This window comes from Sebastes fasciatus, chromosome 5, assembly GCF_043250625.1.
Source record: "Sebastes fasciatus isolate fSebFas1 chromosome 5, fSebFas1.pri, whole genome shotgun sequence".
Lineage (NCBI taxonomy): Eukaryota > Metazoa > Chordata > Actinopteri > Perciformes > Sebastidae > Sebastes > Sebastes fasciatus.
The window spans coordinates 17,036,110-17,055,370 of record NC_133799.1 but is presented as its reverse complement, the minus strand read 5'-3'; the positions used below and the strand labels follow the sequence as shown (position 1 = coordinate 17,055,370).

The 19,261-nt window shown below is 40.7% G+C and overlaps 1 protein-coding gene across 2 annotated transcripts in view; it reads right to left on the bottom strand.

Annotated features, from left to right (window-relative positions):
* Window positions 1-1,939: 1,939 nt before the first annotated feature.
* Window positions 1,940-19,261, bottom strand: part of ttc39a (tetratricopeptide repeat domain 39A) — a 28,839-nt gene continuing 11,517 nt past the window's right edge. For both annotated transcript variants that reach the window (XM_074635404.1, XM_074635405.1), the window contains 17 exons: window positions 18,523-18,627; window positions 13,622-13,753; window positions 11,844-11,884; window positions 11,658-11,725; window positions 11,473-11,537; window positions 11,237-11,336; window positions 9,604-9,669; window positions 8,198-8,306; window positions 7,956-8,023; window positions 7,808-7,867; window positions 6,640-6,801; window positions 6,068-6,159; window positions 5,329-5,449; window positions 4,821-4,932; window positions 4,493-4,607; window positions 4,118-4,234; window positions 1,940-3,989 (listed from right to left, as the gene is read on the bottom strand). In XM_074635404.1, the coding sequence (XP_074491505.1) occupies window positions 3,857-3,989; window positions 4,118-4,234; window positions 4,493-4,607; window positions 4,821-4,932; window positions 5,329-5,449; window positions 6,068-6,159; window positions 6,640-6,801; window positions 7,808-7,867; window positions 7,956-8,023; window positions 8,198-8,306; window positions 9,604-9,669; window positions 11,237-11,336; window positions 11,473-11,537; window positions 11,658-11,725; window positions 11,844-11,884; window positions 13,622-13,753; window positions 18,523-18,627 (1,666 nt within the window). In that variant the 3' untranslated portion in view covers window positions 1,940-3,856. The remainder of the gene's footprint in view (window positions 3,990-4,117; window positions 4,235-4,492; window positions 4,608-4,820; window positions 4,933-5,328; window positions 5,450-6,067; window positions 6,160-6,639; window positions 6,802-7,807; window positions 7,868-7,955; window positions 8,024-8,197; window positions 8,307-9,603; window positions 9,670-11,236; window positions 11,337-11,472; window positions 11,538-11,657; window positions 11,726-11,843; window positions 11,885-13,621; window positions 13,754-18,522; window positions 18,628-19,261) is intronic.

The following is a 19,261-nucleotide window of genomic DNA, read 5'->3' as shown; positions in this document are numbered from 1 at the left end:
GTCTGACGGTACGTGTACACAGGCTCTGTGCTTTTCACGCATCCCCTTTCATTGTCTATGTAAGCAGCCGTGCAATGCATTATGGTAGCGTGGCGTCGCGATTCGAGAAACGGAGCGTCACAAAGCCCGCTCCTCATTTGCATAAAGTTGAGGGCTAGTCCACTTTATGCAAATCAGGGGCGTCCGACGCGACTCGCCACCTCTCGAAACTCCCGAGAATCTTTTAAAATAAAAGTTGTCGATCGAAAATAAAGACAGATTTAGCAACTGCATGGCTTATTTCTCGCCTCAAATGTTTTCAGAAACACATTTCGGTGAACTATTTTCGTGAAATAAGAGAAGAAAGTTTCCAAACGAGCATCCATACTGTTTCCGGTTTGAAAGCTGGGAGCAGCAGCCCACGGCGGGAAAGCATTCGTACAATCAGGTGGGGACAGCCTTGTGTCTAGGACAGCCCACCAAGTGTCCGATGTTGGGAAGCGTCGCGTCCCCTCGCGTTAAAAAATGCCCCTGTGGACACGTACCATGACTGTGACTGAATGTTGTGTTAATGACGTCCGTGGGACCAATCAGGTGATGACAGCCAAGGATCATACCATTAAGCAGGGATGGGCGGGGGTGCGCGGCGCGCTGACGGTCTACAGGTACAGAGCAGGAGGGAGAGGAGGAGAGAAAGAGAGAGGAGTGCGGTCGGCGAATAGCAGTCGGAAACGAAGCAGCATGTAAAATTATGGTATTCTGGAAATTATAAGGATTAGTATAATTATATTGAATAATTTAAGTGATATATATGTGAACACATACTAATCATAGGTCAAAACAGCGCTAAATTTGGCTGAATTATAAAAGGCAGAAGTGGTAAAACGAAGAGTCGTTTGGGAGTCGAAAGAGCCGGCTCTTCTTGGTGAGCTGAGCTAAATGATTTGGCTCACTAAAAAGAGCCGGAATTCCCATCACTAGCTACGACAAAGGTGGCGATATAGCAACACGAAGCCCCGCCCCCTTTCCTACAACGAGCCAATGAGCTTTTAGCTACATACCAGGAAGCTCTTGTTGGCAGCCAATCAGATTCGGGATCACATTACCCTTTGCTGAAACATAAACACAGAGCTGAAAAATCAATAAATGAGTCTTTGTGATTGCAATTTCAGGGCAGTTTTGCTATTACCAGTACTGGCCTCAAAATACTACATGATCATCCACTCTTTTACCAGTTTCTTGCTAGAACACCAAAATACATGTTATCAAGAGCTCGCTAACCTTAGAGCATTTTAAAAGGAAATTATCATCACATTTAATTCATGATGTCTAATTATCTTTTGATATGGTTAGACACATTTTCTTTTTTTTCTCTACTGTTTTTTGTATGTATTTCATTGTTTTTATTGGATTGTTTTCCACTGTTTGGTTAGGTTTTTCTGCACATGTTGTGTACTTCTTGTTGTTTCAATTTTGTTGTATATTTAATAATTATGTTAGTTTAGATCTTTCTTTCTTTTTTGTTATTGGTTTTTTTTCTCCTGGGTTTAGGGGGGGTCCTTTGTATAAGCTTGTGGCTTCTTGACCTCTCCTGACACATTTCTTGTTTTGTTTTGTTTCATTGACTGGATTTTGTGCAGTTTTATATATGTGCAAATAAAAAAAATAGTCAATTTAAGCCATCTTTGTTTATTTTGAATTAAATATTATGTGTATACTATTCCAATACCCCTTTTCGTGTTCTTATCCCTGGCTGCCATTGCCTTGCACATCAACAAGATGAGATGACTTTACTGTATCTGTAGAGGATTACATCACACGTATGAGAACAAAGAGTGCAAAGATTTGCAAGCAAGCAGTGCCCTCTTTGTTCTGTAAATAATACCACTTTGTACTGTACATATTGTATTTTCTGCTTCTGTTTGTGGTGCACAAATGACAAAAAAAAGACAACACAAAATGGGATTTTTTTTTTTTAGTTGCTTATCATCATGTCATCTTAAATTACATTAGAAACATTCAGTATGTACAGGAATGTCATTCTGCTCAGTAGTAGCCGTGCTCAATAAAATATGCTGATTGTAAACAATGCCACTAAATTTGGTTAGAGTTTCGTTCAGCTATATCTGCAAAACTAAAGGGAGAGGGGGAAGAAAAATAAGCTTAATTCATTATCAGAAAATTAAATATAATTTGTTATTGAAATATTCCAGAGAGCTGGAAGAGAACAATATTGAAAGTACGTTTCCTTCACCATTAAAAAAAAATGGAAACTGACTCCTCATCATCGTCTTGAATCCCAAACCTTACTCTAATCATGAATAAATAAGCAGTGCTCTAATTCCAACACTTGAGACACCATCTGAGTTTCTAGGTTTTGGACAATCTGTTGCTGAGACACAGCCCTTCAAATAACCTCACCACAGACACGATTAGACCCCTTTCTGTCTTATTATCAATCATTACAAGTGTTTGTTCATATACAGATTACTATTTGATACAGGAGCGTGGTTATGATGTTCATGTCCCTCTATAGGTGGTTGTAGTCAAGCATGACTGATACAGGAGCAGCAGAGGACGTTCGCTAAGCCGGAAGACTGTGGTGGTTCCCGTTCAGAGCTTCTTCACTCACTATAGATGCAACAGGCGGACAAGCACGCAGTCCTTCGCTGCTCGGCGTGAATGGCCTATTTGTTCGAACTCAAGTACTGCTGGAGCCTGTCCCACGCACCAGGAGGAGAAAAGGAGGGAGTCTGCCTTTCTAAAAGACACATGCATCTGTCCTCTTAAAACAGGACAATTTGTGTAAAAGGTGCCACTTACAGTATATAAATGTAAAGAACAACTCTCACTTCAACTCTGATTCTTTGACTCTGGAGAGTTTGCATGGCTGGCTGATTTACAAAGCGCTGTGCAAAAGCCATTACATGTGACTGTAAATACAACAGGATTGCAGATTTAATTATTTCTTCAGAAGGAGACTGTTTCAATAGGTTTAAAGGAAAAATGTAAAATAATAAAAACAATAAAACTCACTCTGAGAAACACACTGAACCAAAGTTTATGTAGTGTAAAAGTGAATCCAACATATAAATAATTTATATCTAATTATGTCGTATTGGTTTTGATCAAATATCTAAATAGAGGTGAAACCTGTCAACCAAAATGTATCAAATGACACAGTATAAAACAGTCTCATAGTCCTCATGGACCATGTGGTGAGTTGCATGATATGATATGTACGTGATGTGTCAACACATAACTATGTGTCATCTCCCATCGACACAAGTCATTTAATCAATAATCTCTAATTTACATTAAATGAAAAGAGGTGGGAGAGCTTTGTAGCAACCAGGTGAAATGGAGCTGCTGGCCAGGTGGAGTTACGGTCAGTAATTTATATAGGAGGTATTTGTGCCACCACCCTGAACCGGGCACATTTTTATTCCGGGGTAGTAGTGGAGGCCATCTGCAGTATATACTACACAAATGTCACCTTGTTTCCTACCCTAGTGCGCCCCTTATGGGTGGCCACAGTGCTAGACAAACAAGCCTGCTAAAAGCAATGTTTCATAAATATAGGCACATTCCTCAACTCGTCTCTATTTCAAATCACACAAGGAAGTGGAGTTCATCATAATATATCTCTGTAAGAGGACGTAGCAAACCTGCCTCAGCCGGTCAGAGCCACATAGAGCTGCAGTCGCCCGAAAGGGCAGCACGCATGAGGAAAATAAGCATCCACCTTCCCCTACCCTCCTGATGGACAAAACAAATCACCCACCCGAATGGGCGGAGCTGGGTTGGGCTGAGTGTTGCATTGTGGGACTGCGGAAACAGAAATCTGTCTCTGCTCTAGTGCGCTCTCCTCTGTCTGTTATGGGCTGGTGGGAACATTGATACCGTTCTCCCCCGCGCCCACTCCTGCGCCCGCGCCCTTGGCCTTGTGCAGAGCAGCCTGAATACGGAAGTGTGTCCGTGATTCCATCGAGTAGTTTTTGTAGTTTTGCCTGAAGCAGAGCAAACAGAGTCATTTACAATCACATCAGGGGTAAATCTATTATTCTCACACATGGGTATTGTAATGAGCCTCTCCTTACAGATGATTTGAATACGTGTTGCTGATTGACAGACTTACTTTGCGGTTTCTAGGAGTCTGACAGCTTCGGCTGTCCTGCCTTGCTCCAGACACAGCAGGCCGTTCTCCAGCAGGGCATTAGGAACCAGGTAGTGGTCGTACTTGATCTGAGTCTCACTGTAGAAAACGCCAAAACACAGTGGATACAGTATGTGTGTGGAAGTGAAGTCAGTATGAAAAGAAGATTCCCTCCAACTGTTGTGCTGTTTGTTTTTTTTAAAACAAAACTGCCTTTAATTACCAGAGAACGCACAACAAATATGATCAGGCTAACTGGTGATGACACACTGCAAAAACTAGAGCATCTGTTTTTTCTGGTTTGGTTGCGTATGCATATACTGTACATGTCTGTACACATTACTGAGAGACGCTTACTTGCAGAGGACGAGGGTAAAGTAGTGTTCGGCTTCCTCTTGATGCCCCAGGTGTTTGAGACACAGTCCCTTCAAGAGGCTGATCAGACACTGATCATCTATGGTGAACTCAGACCCTGACAAACACACAACCAGACAGTTAGGACCAAATTTGTAGATTATATCTACAGATTAGATAATTCCCTGAGATGCTCCCAGTAAATGTAGCATCATTATAGCATCTAAAATAAATGCAATCCAGGTTAGCATATTAATATCAAAAGAAAGAAAATGAGAATTTGAATCCATTCGAAATGATCCTCTTGGCTCTGGTGAATTATTTTTCATACTTGGGCTGCTCTCGAGATTAGCCTGTGCCTCCTCCAGTGTTTTCAGCATGCCTTCAGTCAGGTCTTTGTGTTTGCCAATGACTGTGTAGCCGTTCCAGATGTACATCATCTCCTAGACAACACAAATCGTACAAAATCAATAATCAGATCATTTTCAGTGATAGAGGTGAACATAAAAAAAGTATTTTCTCTGTGACAAAGCTCAGCTCTCTTTGTGGATTTGACTTAAAGGGGACATATCATGCTCATTTTCAGGTTCATACTTTACTTTATTTTAATTTTTCTGGAAACCAGGAGGGTTTGGTGGGTCCATCCTGATTGAACCAACCTGTACACGCTATTTTCAGCATGGGGTCTACAAAACCTGTGTGAAACTAAACTACTAATTTCTCTGATATTTTTTTTTAGCGATTTACTTCATGCAACACACTGTAGTAACTGTGTAAATATCCAGTCAAGCTACTAGTGAAGCAGTGCGACATGGCAAATAGCCTCGTCCAGTACTGACCAGTGGAGGAGCAGGAAGAGGAATGGGTTTTTCTGCAAGGTAGCGACGGGCTTTCCTGATAGCAAACTTCTCTGTTGGTAAAGATTTCCCCGCTATTTTCTGCTTCAGCCCTGGGACCTGCCTGAAATATAATAAAGTACACACATGCACATCAGCAGTAAATATGTGACACAGTTTCTAGTACTTACATATCTCACAGACTGTTTAAAAATGAAGTCCAATCAAATGTTCAATTAGTGGAGCATTTTGTACCATCAATAAATAATTTAATGTCAAAAACACCAATTCAGGCGCCTGGGTTAGCTCAGTTGGTAGAGTATCAAGGCTTGGTCCTGACCGCGGCGGCCCGGGTTCGAATCCGGCCTGTGGCCCTTTCCGCATCCACTCTCTCTCTCCCCCCTTTCCAAGACTCTATCCACTGTCCTCTCAATAAAATGGAAAATGTCCCCAAAAAAATAAATAAAAATAATAACTGGATCTGGTATCGGTCACAATGGGGCCGATCTATTAAAAAAAAAAACAACAACAACAACAAAAAAAAAAAAAAAAAAAAAAAAAAAACACCAATTCAATTCTTGCTATATTCATAATATTATGTTCATATTCCCTACCAATGAAAGCCTCTTCCCAGAAGAAGAGACTATGATATCATAGATATATAGCTGTCACAGTGAATCATCTTTGTTTCACTGTGGTTGCTGTGAGTAGTTTCAGTAGTGCCTAACCTCTTAGCTCATACCTGAAAAGAGTGAGCGCAGTCTCCCCGAAGGTTAGGCAGTCATCCTCAGTCAGCATGCTGAGGTAGGCTGCTTTCATATACGCATAGGTAGCCTGAAGGAGGGAAAAAAGTGGTTACTACTGCAATCCCATCTTTCCTTTTTAAATGAGATGAGGAGAGAAAAAGACATTTTTTAAGACATTTATGTTCAGCCACTACAAGATGCTGACTAGGCTTTCTGTCTCTCTAAATAGCACAAAATGTAATTCATTTTCTTTTTTAACTATGCAAACATTTAATGGATTTTGCTTTGTGTATTGTTGCTGCCAGGTGAAAACACTGCAGGGTGAGGGAGAGATGGAGACTGATTTACAACAAAAAAGCCCCACTAGAACTGAACAGGGGAGCAATTCCTCTGTAAGGTATGTGCCATAACCATAAGACACCCCCACTGGTGTTGATTTTTATGTTGGAATGATTACATGTTTCTCTACTATGAGCTGAGAAAAGGTCAAACAACATTGCACTTTAAATTAATTTGATAAATTAAAAACATTTGTCAAACTAATAATGAGGTTGGTGTCAAATCCCACCTTGGACCAGGTGTTCTCCTTGCTGAGCAGGTCGGCGTAAAAGTAGGCCATCTTCCAGTGCCTCTTGTACGTGAAGCACCACATCAGCTCCCAGTAACACATGTGGTGGAACTGCTTCCACTGCTGCTGAGCCTCGCAGCACTCCTCAAAACGCATGATAGCCTGGAAACATAAAAAACATTTAGGATCCATCAAACCATCAACTAAAAGGCAACGTTAAGTATATTTGCCTGTATTTAATTAAAATGATACATATAGTAAAAACCTGTCCTGACTGTAAATCAAGGTTATAATAACTTAGAATTTTCAATTAGGTTTTTTTATTTTAGTTTTGACTTTTTCGATTTCATTTTAGTTTAGTTACTTTTCAGAGTGTATTTGCTAGTTTTAGTTTAGTTTCAGTTTTCCAGAAAGGTTTAGTTTTTTATATATTTAGTTTTACAGTAGTTTTAGTTTATTTTTGTTAGGGCCAGCTATAAAGTCTCAGAAGTATGTAGCTACATACAAAATACATGGTTGGAGGACTTTGTAGGAATGTCCATAACGTTTAATGTTTAGTCTTTGTGCTAATTTAGTGTCCGATGTGAAGCAATTGTGTCATAGTGCCATCTCCTGGAATGACAAGTCGGTTCAGTTTCTGTGGTTCAACGTCACGAGAGTTGACAGAAATTCATGCCGTCTCATTTTTTGGGTAGTTACATATTATAGTTAAAAAAACTAAAACTGAAATGAATTTATGTTCATTTTAATTTTATTAGATTTTTAACCAAAAAATATAGTTTTTATTTAGTTTCAGTTTACTAGAAATATTTTTCACTGCTTATTTTAGTTATAGTTTACTATAAAAAAAAACTGCTGTAAATTGATGGCAAAATACAGTATGTCACCATGTTATTAGGTAGCTGGTTACGGTAAACAATCACTGAAAGTTATCTTCTCAGCACAAAAGTTAGGAGGGAAAACGTTAAAATGCAAGAAAAACACTGCTGAGAGTTCAATAGTGTATACACTTGCCAAAGCTTGCCACAGTCAGACAGGTTTTTTGTAGCCTAGTCTGACATGGAGGCAGACTGACAATTAAAAACAGATTTCTCAATAAAAAAGATAACCACATCATTTAACAGATGGTGTTTTGTTTTGTTTGTGTATAGAAATGACTGGAACTCACAGCATCCAGGTTGCCTTTGATCTCCTCTATTCGACCAGCGAAGAACAAGAAGATGGATCCCTGGAAAAAGACCACCCACAGTTTGTTTAGGAACATTTCTAATTATGCGGGAATTCAAAAAGAACCTCAGTGTTTAATTCTGGCAAACCTTCGGATATTTTTTGAGATATGGCTGCAGCAGTTTCTCTGCATCTTCAACGTCTCCTTCTCCAGTGCCTGCGAGACACAAACAGAACAAAACCAATTAAGATGCTGTTTTTGAGGTTGGTTGCAACTGCATGCGTGTGTGTGTGTGTGTGTGTGTGTGTGTGTGTGTGTGTGCGTGCGTGCGTGCGTGCGTGCGTGCGTGCGTGCGTGCGTGCGTGCGTGCGTGCGTGTGTCCTTGCTCACCTAGTATGAAGCTCATGAAGGTGTGATAACAGAGCAGCAGCATGTTACACAGGAATGACCTGAATGTGCTTTCTGCAGAGCCCTCCAGAAGCTGCTGAAGACCAAACTCCTGCATGAACACACACACACACACATGGACATGAAGTTTGAATCGAGTCTCATTTCAGGGAAAATCTGTTGGTGAAAGCTGCACACACAGGACACACTAATGCAATTTGAAGACATTCTCTGTGCAGGAAAATTACAGAGGCAAGAATAGTTGTCTTATTAAGTTTGTGCTGAAGGATGAGCAGCATCTGCTTGTTTACCAGAGTACTTTTAGGCATCCAATCTGAACAGAGCTAGGTTTGTGTGCAAAATATGCAAGTACATATATATATACAGGATATGCAAGTTCACTGTGTCAAGATCTTGTCAGCATAACTCTTAAGACTTTCAGAAAAAAGATGTCTTTGTTTTTGCAACCGGAAGATAAATCAATCAAATTCGGAGAACAATACCCCAAGCGATATCCAGAACTAAATGCCTTTAATCGCCAGATCTGTAAAACTGAGTTTCTCCACAAAGACTCACACAAAAGCAGCACTTTACATCCAGTGTTTACCAGAGATGTGCTCATTAGTGTCTTGGGAGTAAGTCATTCCGCATGAAAATAACTCAAAAAGCATAAAAACTACAAATCGTCTAAAGAAATCTTAGTTGACTGAGACCACAAGGACTGATTAGTCGACTTATCCAGTGGTTCCCAAATTTTTAACGTCAAGAACCGCTAAACTGACACAAATTAGACCCCCATTTGATAAGATTTTGTCCCAGGGTCCCTTATCTGATAGGATTTTTGTCATGCATTCTGTCATCGTGTTACTTATGGATACAATTTTAGTGAAAATCATTTTTCCCCTTTTTGCTTTTGACCCAATGAAACCCCCTAAAGGACCCCTGGGGGTCCCCGGATCCCACTTTGAAAGCCACTGGACTAATCGACTAAGAGGGGGCAGCTCTAAGTGACAGAATCAAAAAGCAAAAACATTTCTTTTAGCTCAACAAATAATAGGAAGTCCAAAGAAATGGTACAGTCATAATTTATTATGATCAAAGCAATTTTAAAGCCATTCACCCATCAACTAAAAGTGTCAGGTTCAGCACTGTAGTAGTCACATTAGTTTCACTACAAACCACAGGCATGATTTACTGTGAGTCAATGAACCAGTGAGGCTGAAATTAGAGATAGAGACAATTTCCACCTTCCATATACGCTTTTCATTGTTTACAGCAAAAACCCAGCACTTCCCACATCACAGAACAATCCCGCCCCTGTCAAACGTCTCTAAGTCGACCCATTCCGCCCTCAGTCTTGCCCGCAGCTCCGTCTTTCAGCCATAACTGGCTCTTACATGTCAACTCACCTTATTACCAGAGAAACCGACAAACTCCAGCAGCTTCAGCGTCCGCGTGGGCAACATGGAAATCATCTGCAGGAAGTAGACAAGCAGTGCAATTGAAAGGCAGCAGGATTACAGTCATTCCTTTGTCATTACAACACCGGTGGTTTCTGAAAAGTGGTCTTGAATTTACTGTACAGTATTTACAGAAGTTTTCCATTTCAAAGTTTCTACCGCAAAAACGTGAAACAAATGAAAACATGCACAAAAGAGCAGAAGAACAAAATGTGATTGGCTATAATCTAACACGGATCCAGAACTGCTGCATGAGCAGCATTAATCTCAAAACACACTGCTTGTCTGCATGGTAGATAATAGTTGATCTTACTACATATTCATAATTTGCTTTTTATGTGCTTCTATTTAGCCCTAAGATACCCACAGACCCGTTTTTGTCTTTCTTAGGAGGTCTTTAGGGGGAGATCGCAGGTCAGCAATATATGTCACATAGAAGTGGTGTACATCATCAACCAGTAAAGTCTTTCTACTCATAACTCAGAAATAAACATGAATGAATGAATGAATGAATTAAAATAAAGTGTAAAAGTGTATAAGGGTTTAGAACATTATGATAGATTGATATGATGGTCATTCCTATGCTCTATTATGTGTCATAAGTCGTTGCAGCAATGGGGGTTGGGTTGATACCATTTGTTACACAGATTTGATGCTAAATTTAAAAAAATGTTACCGCTCATGAATTGCTAAAAATTATCAATAATCCCTCCAAAATACCACATTAAGACACCAAGACCTAGAAAACACCACATAAAAAGCCATGCTGTGATCTGGTATCAAAAACTTTTGACATTTGGAGATTTCTGCAAGAATTTTTCAATATTTTTCGGCGAATGTATGGCGAGCACTTCTGTTCTGGAAATTGCTCAGAAATCCCCTTTTTGTTAATCTACCTAGGAAAGGCATCCATCCTCTGAATGCTATAGGTCTCTAGTTTGTGGTTCTAAAGTTTCATGAGGCTGTGATTATCCTAGAGGTCACCACAGGTCATTTTATACAGTGACGTCGTGTTTCAAAAAATGGTCTCAATATATTAAATGGCTCCTATGGGGATTAACATCATCACACATGAATACAGTTGAGCTCATTGGATCCACAAGAGTCTCGGCTTTACAGTTTCATATGATACCAGTATCTTCACTCTATCTATCTTAAGACTGAGCCTGCTACAGCCTCTTAAAGACAGTAATGTCGGTCTCAGAGGGTGCACATGGCTTCGGCCCTGGACTGCTTTTTTATTCATATGTTTTTTATATCCATAGGTACCATATACTTTGTATACTGCACTATTTTGTACTACTTTAAGTATTTTACTAGTATCATAATTTATTATTACTATATTAGTATATTTATTTTTAACTTTCAAGATGTTTAAAATTTGTCTGTATTGTGTTGTTAATTGTATTACTCTACAAGCCTCGGGGACAAATAAAGTGATTTGAATTGAATTGAATTGAACTGAATTAATTATGACCGTCTTAAGCATCATAGAAAATGTATGGCAAGCAAGTAGTTTTTTTTGTTGTTTTTTTTACTTTGGTTCAGACTTGATACTTTCTGGATGCAAACTTTTACTTACTAGATTAAAGGCTCCTACTCCCAGTTTAACGCCACCCTCAAAATGTCCGTGGTTGTCACCGTGAGAGTATCCAGAGGACTGGAGGACTGTGTGAAGCTCTCTGTGAATTAACAATAAAGGAAGCAGATTAAATGCAGGGTTTTACAAAGTAATAGAAGGTCTGCTAAGAGAATGGGGACATCACAAGCACAATGAGATGAGAACAAAAATGATATGATAGGATTTCAGATTCTCACTTGTATGTCTGGTAGCTGTTCCTCACTTTGATTCCCCCTTTGATGAAACTGATCATGTTTTCATCCTGAACAAGAGAGACGGCAAGGACAGGTAAGAAAAGGAAACAGAGAATGAAACAAGCATGAAAGTATCAGTGGTGGCAGATTCAGTGGAAGGCTATCTGGGTATAAACCTCAGTCCTGACCTGAAGGAAGGTGAGTGCTGCCCTCTGCAGGAGACACTCGGCGTAGCACACCTCGGCGTGGAGCTCCTCTGAGGAGAACATTATTACATCAATGTTACCTTGAGTCACAGTAATGGCCAAACACATTCATGTGCCATCTGTTTGTCACACATTTAACTCATCCCGTCAGCACATGACTTTACTGACCTTCTGTGAAGTTTTTGGAGAAGCTCGACTTCTTGCGGTGCCTGATTGAGGAAGCACAAAAACGCAAAAGCATCATGAGTTATCAGTGGGTTTGTTCCGCTGAAAATCTTCAGGATTGTTTTTCAGCTGCACGGCACATTTCCTGCATTTCATTGCTTATCTTGTTTCTATGCAAATCAGTGGCTCAGCCTCTTTTCAGTGAATACAGGATGCTGAGCTGCTGGCGGAGTGAAGTTACCACAAGGTGCAGAGCATGCATTAAATCTCCTCTCTAATCTCAGATCAGTGTTGGTCTGAAGAAGGGTGGGGGTTTGTCTGGGTGGGCTGATGCTAAGAATCTTGGTATCATATTTGACCGGTATATGACTTTTGATCATCATGTCACTAAACTTGTCCAGTCCTGTTTTCTCCAGCTAAGAAAAATATACTATATAATACATATTACAATATTCTGTTACTGTAATGCTTATTTCAGAAACATCCTGTAGTGTACTGTTTAGCTGTAAAATGAAAAAGTTTGTGACCCGGCAGCCATGTTGAGATCTGCTGAGGAAATACCAAGAACCGCCCACCAGCCGGAGCACAGCCAATAGGAACGCTCAATAGGAACGCTCTCTCTGAAATGACCTGTGATTGACCAAAGTCTCCCGTCACGGGCTAGATTTTTTAAAGCCTGAAGACAGAGCCATGAGGAGGTGCAGAAGTCTAGTTTTCTCTCAGAACACTTGAATTACAATATGCTGAAAGGTTATTTTGGACTTTTTGCCCAATGATGCCAAAAACGTGTTGCCTACTGCAGGTTTAATTCACACTTTCATTTTCTCCTGTCTAGACAATTGTAATTCCCTCTACACCTGGGAGTCAAACTGCTTTAAATCGCAGTTACAGTTTGTTCAAAATGCAGCTGGCAGGTTATTAACCAGAACTAGCCGTCGGTCTCACATCACCCCTGTTGTGGCATCCCTCCATTGGCTTCCTGTAAAATTCAGAATAAACTATAAGATCTTGCTAATTACATATAAGGCACTGTATGACGTCGCCCCCAGTTACATTTCTGATCTCCTTGTTCCATATTCTACCTCTCCACCACTCTGATCATCAAATCTCGGCCTTGTATCCATCCCCTGCTCCAACTGCAAAACAAAAGGTCATCAGACCTTTTCTGTCTTAGCCCCATCCCTCTCGAAACACTTCCCCCAATCCATCAGAGCTGCTGAATCTTTTGACTGCTTTAAGCAGCTTCTAAAGACCCATCTTTATAGGCATGCCTTTTTATAGGCCTCATCCACATAAGTTTTGTTTGTTTTAGTCTGGTCTGTCTCTCATTGTTTCTGTGTTTCATATTGTAATTATTCTTTGGTTTCTGTCATTGTTCAATGTTTTTTTTGTTTGTGAAGCGATTTGTAACGGTGTATTTTAAAAGGTGCTATATAAATAAAGCTTTACTTACTCACTTACTGATGAGATGTACCGTTAGTCCGGCTCTGAGTCATGACAGATTCTCACATTGTGACAGACATTTGTGAAATTCCTTCGGCCAGTGAGTCAGGATGATCTCAGCATGTTTTCTGGTTTTGGTACGATGTTACTAATGGGAACCATGTGTTCAAAAGATAAACTTTTTTGTTTGTTTCAAAAGGGGCTTGACTCGAGACCGACTAAATTCATTTCTGCCGGCAACAAGAGAGGAACTAACAAAGAAAAAAAACAACCCCGTCACAGTTTATCAGCTGGCCATCGGGCCATTATTTCACCCCGGTGTTGTGGGAAAGTCTCACCGCTGACAGATGGCCTGGGCCTCCTTCATGGTGTTTCCTGCAGTCAGGATGTGTTGGGGGTCAAAGGTCATCATGGCCTGCATCTCCAGTATGGTGGCATAGTTCAGGGCGTGGTACATGCTGTCTTTGCTTCTGTAAAATAGACATCACATGATATTTGTTTTCAGTTTTATTGCAAGAGGAAGTTGAAGGTATTAAACTGGTGTGCTGACAGAGATGATGAAGAGGTGAAGTTATTTGATTAAGAGAAGAGTTAAAGAGTCGTACAGTAGTCACTTAATCAGGCTAAACACCACTTCACAGAAAAAAAACAGTTAGTGTCTATTTATACCTGCAGTTGTTGGTGTGTCACGTCACACCCTGTGTTTAACTAGAGCGCTTCTTGCAGGTTTTAAAGTGATGACGGAGGAGTGTTCGATGTCACACATGTTTCCACTAGATGTACTTGTTGTTCCAGTTAAAAAGCTTGATGTTCCAGTTATAAGTCATTATTTGAACTAATTATTAAAAAAGTTAAACAAAAACAAAACAAAAACGTGGGTGGTTTAAATGTTTTTATATGTACCCATGTATTACACACATGCACAAACACAAACACAAAGACATGGCTGAATAATTTTGGTAAAACATAAAGGCAGAGCGAGGTGTGTAGAGAAGAATGCAGTCGGTCTGCATTACTGATTCATGTGACCAGCCTCTGTGATGTCACTTTGAGCTCCAACCAGTCGTCTTTCATGGAAACTAAATTTGCATCAACATTTGAACCCATGGAAATAGAGCACAAAGACACACCACCACGTTAATCCTGTTTAACTTGACTTATATTTATAGGCTATATATGTGATAAAGGTGAATGTGGTATCATCTGTGTGGATTTTAACCAGTCAGGGACATAAAATTGCTTTAGTAGTAGACAGAGAGCAAAGGGCAGAGATTCAACCTTTCACCTAGAGGAATTATTAATTCTAAACAAGTGGCCAATCGGTAAACAAGAGCCAACTCAGTAACAACCAGGAAGCAACAGCAGAGAGCCGGAGAAGGCGGAGGTACACACTGAGAAGCAGAGAGATTTGCCTGACTTACATTTCCATTGCGTCAGGCTCATGTAAGATGACAGCCCAAACTCAAGCGTAGAAACCTTTTAAGATGGACCTGTGAGGTGAAATGAATTGCTTGTCGCCGTGCTGAAAGTGGCTGAGAATTCAAAATATTTCATAGCAGCACTCAGATCATCTCAGGGCTCAGGGACACAAAGGTCCTCACCCGTCTGACAGCATTGAAGTCGGGTTTCCCACATATTTTCACCACATATGCTCCATGATGCGAGGGAAGAGTTGTTCTGTGCTTTGTACAAAAATGCAGACACCGGAGCAAAGCAATACAGTACTGTGGGTGGGGACTGCAGAAAAAAATATTTTTGCCACCTGAAAGAAAGGATCACCTAACAAAATGGATATCTGTTTAAGTGTACACTATATTTAGAATATTTTCCAACAGCAAACTGAATTAAAAGTGAAACGTATTTATACTGTTTTTGTCATCTGGGCCTGCTGGCTTTGGAGAGAGCCTAGATACATTTCACTTTCAGTTCAGTTCCCCATCGGAGACGAGAAGGGAAGGGCTGTCTGACGGCAAGATAAAGCAGTGAAATATTCTAAATATAGCGTACACTTAAACGGATATCAAATGTTTTAGGTGGCTAAAATATTTTTTTCTGCCGTCCCCATCCAGAGCACTGTATTGCTTTGCTTAGGTACCGGTGCTCCTGTCTGTTTCTCAATGCTGGGCGCAGCCGACCGTCATCTACTGTAGGTAATACACCTACTATGGATAAGTACCTCATACAACCCCACTTCAAACACCCAAACTATCCCTTTAAGACTGAGTCCTCACTGCAGCGCCCCAGATTTGAGTGCCCTCTCTCTCCTCTGCCTTTCCTGTCTGTCTCTGTCACTATCAAAATAAAGCTGAAATGCTAAAAAAAAAATTAAAAATGCAAGTGGGGTAACGGCCAGAGTGTCACTATGCCAAATTGTTTATTTCTGTCAAAATACATAATGGTTTTCAGTGTGAAAGTTGCCAAAATTAGCAGCGAAATACCAAAATTACATATGAACCTTTGAAAAATAAGGTCACCTTTTCTGAAAAAATAAGTTGTGAAACTTTGACACTGATAGAAGCACACGGGCACAACTTATCAAGTATGTACATCATACTTCTACAGTACACCTCATGCACCCACTCCCTGCTCTTGTTGTGAGGAATGAGGCAGGACAGCATTATGGGAGAATACGATTGTATGCATGTTTGAACAGAGAGCTGGCAAATTAAACTAAGCCTGCTGTTGGATACCTCCGGGATCAGAAGGCAGATGAATTAGTAGGCATGTTTCTACAACGTTGAGTCTATAGTGGCTCCTTGACTACGACTCAGAGGAGGAGAAGCTTTAAGCGCAGGGCCTAAATATCTGAACCCTATGAGAGAGTAGCAATTTAAAGAGAAAGCTCCGCTTATAGGCTTATTTAACATGGTATGAGTGGCTCACTGGTATAGTGAAACTGACGCATGGACAATAGTTTAGTGTATAATCACCTAAAAATATATTTTTTAATGTTTTTGTTACCTTAGAATGAGCCGGTTATATCTACATAGGGAGTGGGTCCTCTTCACATAGACGGCCGCCATGTTTCTACAGTAGCCCTAAATGGACAAATGGCCGGAGTTGATAATGTTACTCGCTGCCGTTGCCGCCTCTCTCTTGCTTCTTCACTCACTTCCCACGTACACACACACTCCACACACTGGCTCTGCTCCAGATGACCTACGCTACTGTTACAACAACTGGCTCTAGATGGGACCATTCACGTTTTTACATCGGCCACCGTTATTGTCCTACACGCTTGGCACACGGGAGAGGTTTCAATATGCAACTTCAACGTTAGATGCCGCTAAATCCTACACACTGTTCCTATAACCCTGTAATGGCAGACCCTGTCTTCCTACCAATGTATGCTAGAATAGCTTCCAGCTGCCATAGACCATAAACAGAAATGTAGGAGGTAAAAGTAGATTGAAGTACATCCAGATGATGAAAGCTCTCTGAAATAGTCTCTCCAGTATTTTAGTTTCAGTGTGTGCGTGTGTGCTGCAGAGCCTCTAGTAGACTGTATACCCTTGTCCCACCTGACTGCGTCAGATCACAGCTGGAGGAAGAGGAAACGAGATTGGAGGAGGAGAGAACTGGCAAGCACACGTGGACTAAAGTAGAGCACAGACAAGCACCGAGGAGGACGAGGACAGATTCTTCCAGTGCTTCACATCCCCGGGGCTGCTTGTTCCCTCAGTCTTTCAGAGTATCTCTCTCATAATGCAGCAGATGTCATCACACCTTACATAATATTATATAAGTCTGATGCCTCGAGCCATCGGCTTCGTCACGAAACCCTTTTCTGAGCAGCATACAGGAGTTTGTGGGTGTTATTGGGCTTTGTATAAAGCCAAACAAAATAAAGTGCTGCATTCAAATGTAAAACAACACTACACAATAATACCTGGCCAGATCACCACGCAGGCCCTGGTTATTATAGGATAGACGTGTCTTATCTCTTAAGTTTCAATCTGCACTCTCATACTGTCCTACTGTCAAATCCAACCATCTGGGCTCAAACAGCTACAAACATGATCATATTTGCAACTCCTGTTTGTTCAGGTGCACTTTAGTGACTGGAGGAGACAGAGATAGCACAAGATAGCACACACAGACAGAAATGAGGACGCCTGCTGAGCTGACAGACTGCCAAGCCTCAGGTGGCAGCAGCTATAGAGGTGTCGGATTTAAACAGATTTTCCCTCCAGGTTGGAATATTTGACAAATCCGGATTTAAATACTAAAACATATATTATGATTATGACAACAGGGCAGTCACTTGGCAGCAGGGTACTTATGTAATGTTGCAATAAAAGTCTCCATGTCTCAGTCGGAGCTTAAAAACCAAACTAAATACATCATTCTAAACTTTCCCAACACTTACAGTGCTAAACACACTAAAATGGCTCCAAACAACAACACCAATCTCACAATCTATAGCCGTATAGTAATAAATTATAAAAAGAATGTACAGGCTGACAGGAAGACGTTCTTCTGCTTCGATGTAAGACGGCAATGAAAAGGAGAAACTGGGGCTAAGGAGTGGCCCACAGCCCCAGAGAGGAGATCGAGGGTGGAGGATAATAGTGACGGTGTGATGAAGTTTCTGATAATAGAGGAGAGAATGAGCGGTGAACAATGGAGAAACTTGATGACACCAACTAGAGGCGGGGTGTGAGCCCAGAGAGGGAGTTTGTGTTTGTAAATGTAACTCAAAGCACCATGTCAATCATGGAAAACCCTACTGCCACAAAATCCTCAAATCAGCAACAAACACCAAAGTTCCTTTAGCCCACGGTTTCAAGTGTCCCGAGTCCCGACAACTATCTGTAAAACATTAAAATGTCCCGATTTTCACCACAATTAAGATAATAATAATAATATTCTACATGTTTTCAGCGTTTACATAGATGTTCATCATGTTCTTTCCCATTCATTACTATTTAACTGAATCAGCTAGGTATTCATCCATCATTAGTTCTATTATTTACACCTGTGTTTTCCTACTGTTATATGTAAAAATGTATTCCCTTAAAAAGGCCTTCTGCGCATGAATGCAATTTGCTGTTGGAAATCTTCACCTTGTAACACCTGAGAGTGCAAAAACACCTACAAATACAGTTGCTTGCACGTAAATCATCAGCTGTTTGTCTCTTATATTTGTCCACAAAAGCACAAAGCCAGGTGGGTCAGAGCTCAACCAGAGCTGAGAACAACAGTTGTATTAGCACGTGGTTTCGGGTTGTTCTCGTACCTGCATCTAAGCCGGGTTTGCGCTTCCTCAAAGTCGTTTCTGAGGAACAGATCCAGGGCTACCATGCAGTCCTCCAGAGCCAGCGTCAGGTCTGACCGCGAGCACCTGCAGAACGAAAACAAACACACAAATCTGGATGAGAAAAGAAAGAGAGTGCTGAAAATACATTATGTCATAAATAAGCTAAGGGGTCTGAGCATTTCTGATCTCTTAAAAGGCACAGTGTGTAGGATCTGACGGCATCTAGCGGTGTGGTTACAAACTGCAACCAGCTGTACAGAGTGCTGCAGGGATGATGTATTTTTGTAGAACAAACAGCAAGTTAGCATTGCCCTGGTTCGCTCAACAAAAAGCCAATGACATTTTTCCATTGGATTTTGGATTATTGCAGAAAATAAGCTCTGTGGCAAACAAACGTTTATGATACTTACTCTTACACTTTATGTCAGGAGTTAGATTGAAAATATCCACTGAAATGTGATTACAGTCCTCCATGCTTCTTTCTGTTATGCCTATGAGCTGTATTCAGGCTGATTTCACCATTTTAGAACAAAACATTAATACTTACTGTATTCTCATAGCTGTGCGTGTGTGTATGGAAAGATGGTGTGTTTATGTGTTGTGTGCATATATGCTAAAACTAGCTAAGCTGTCATGTGCAGTGAAACAATGTATTACATTTGAAATATCAGTGTTTGTATTGGAGTCAAGTTGATCACAATTTCACAGTCTGGCTCTG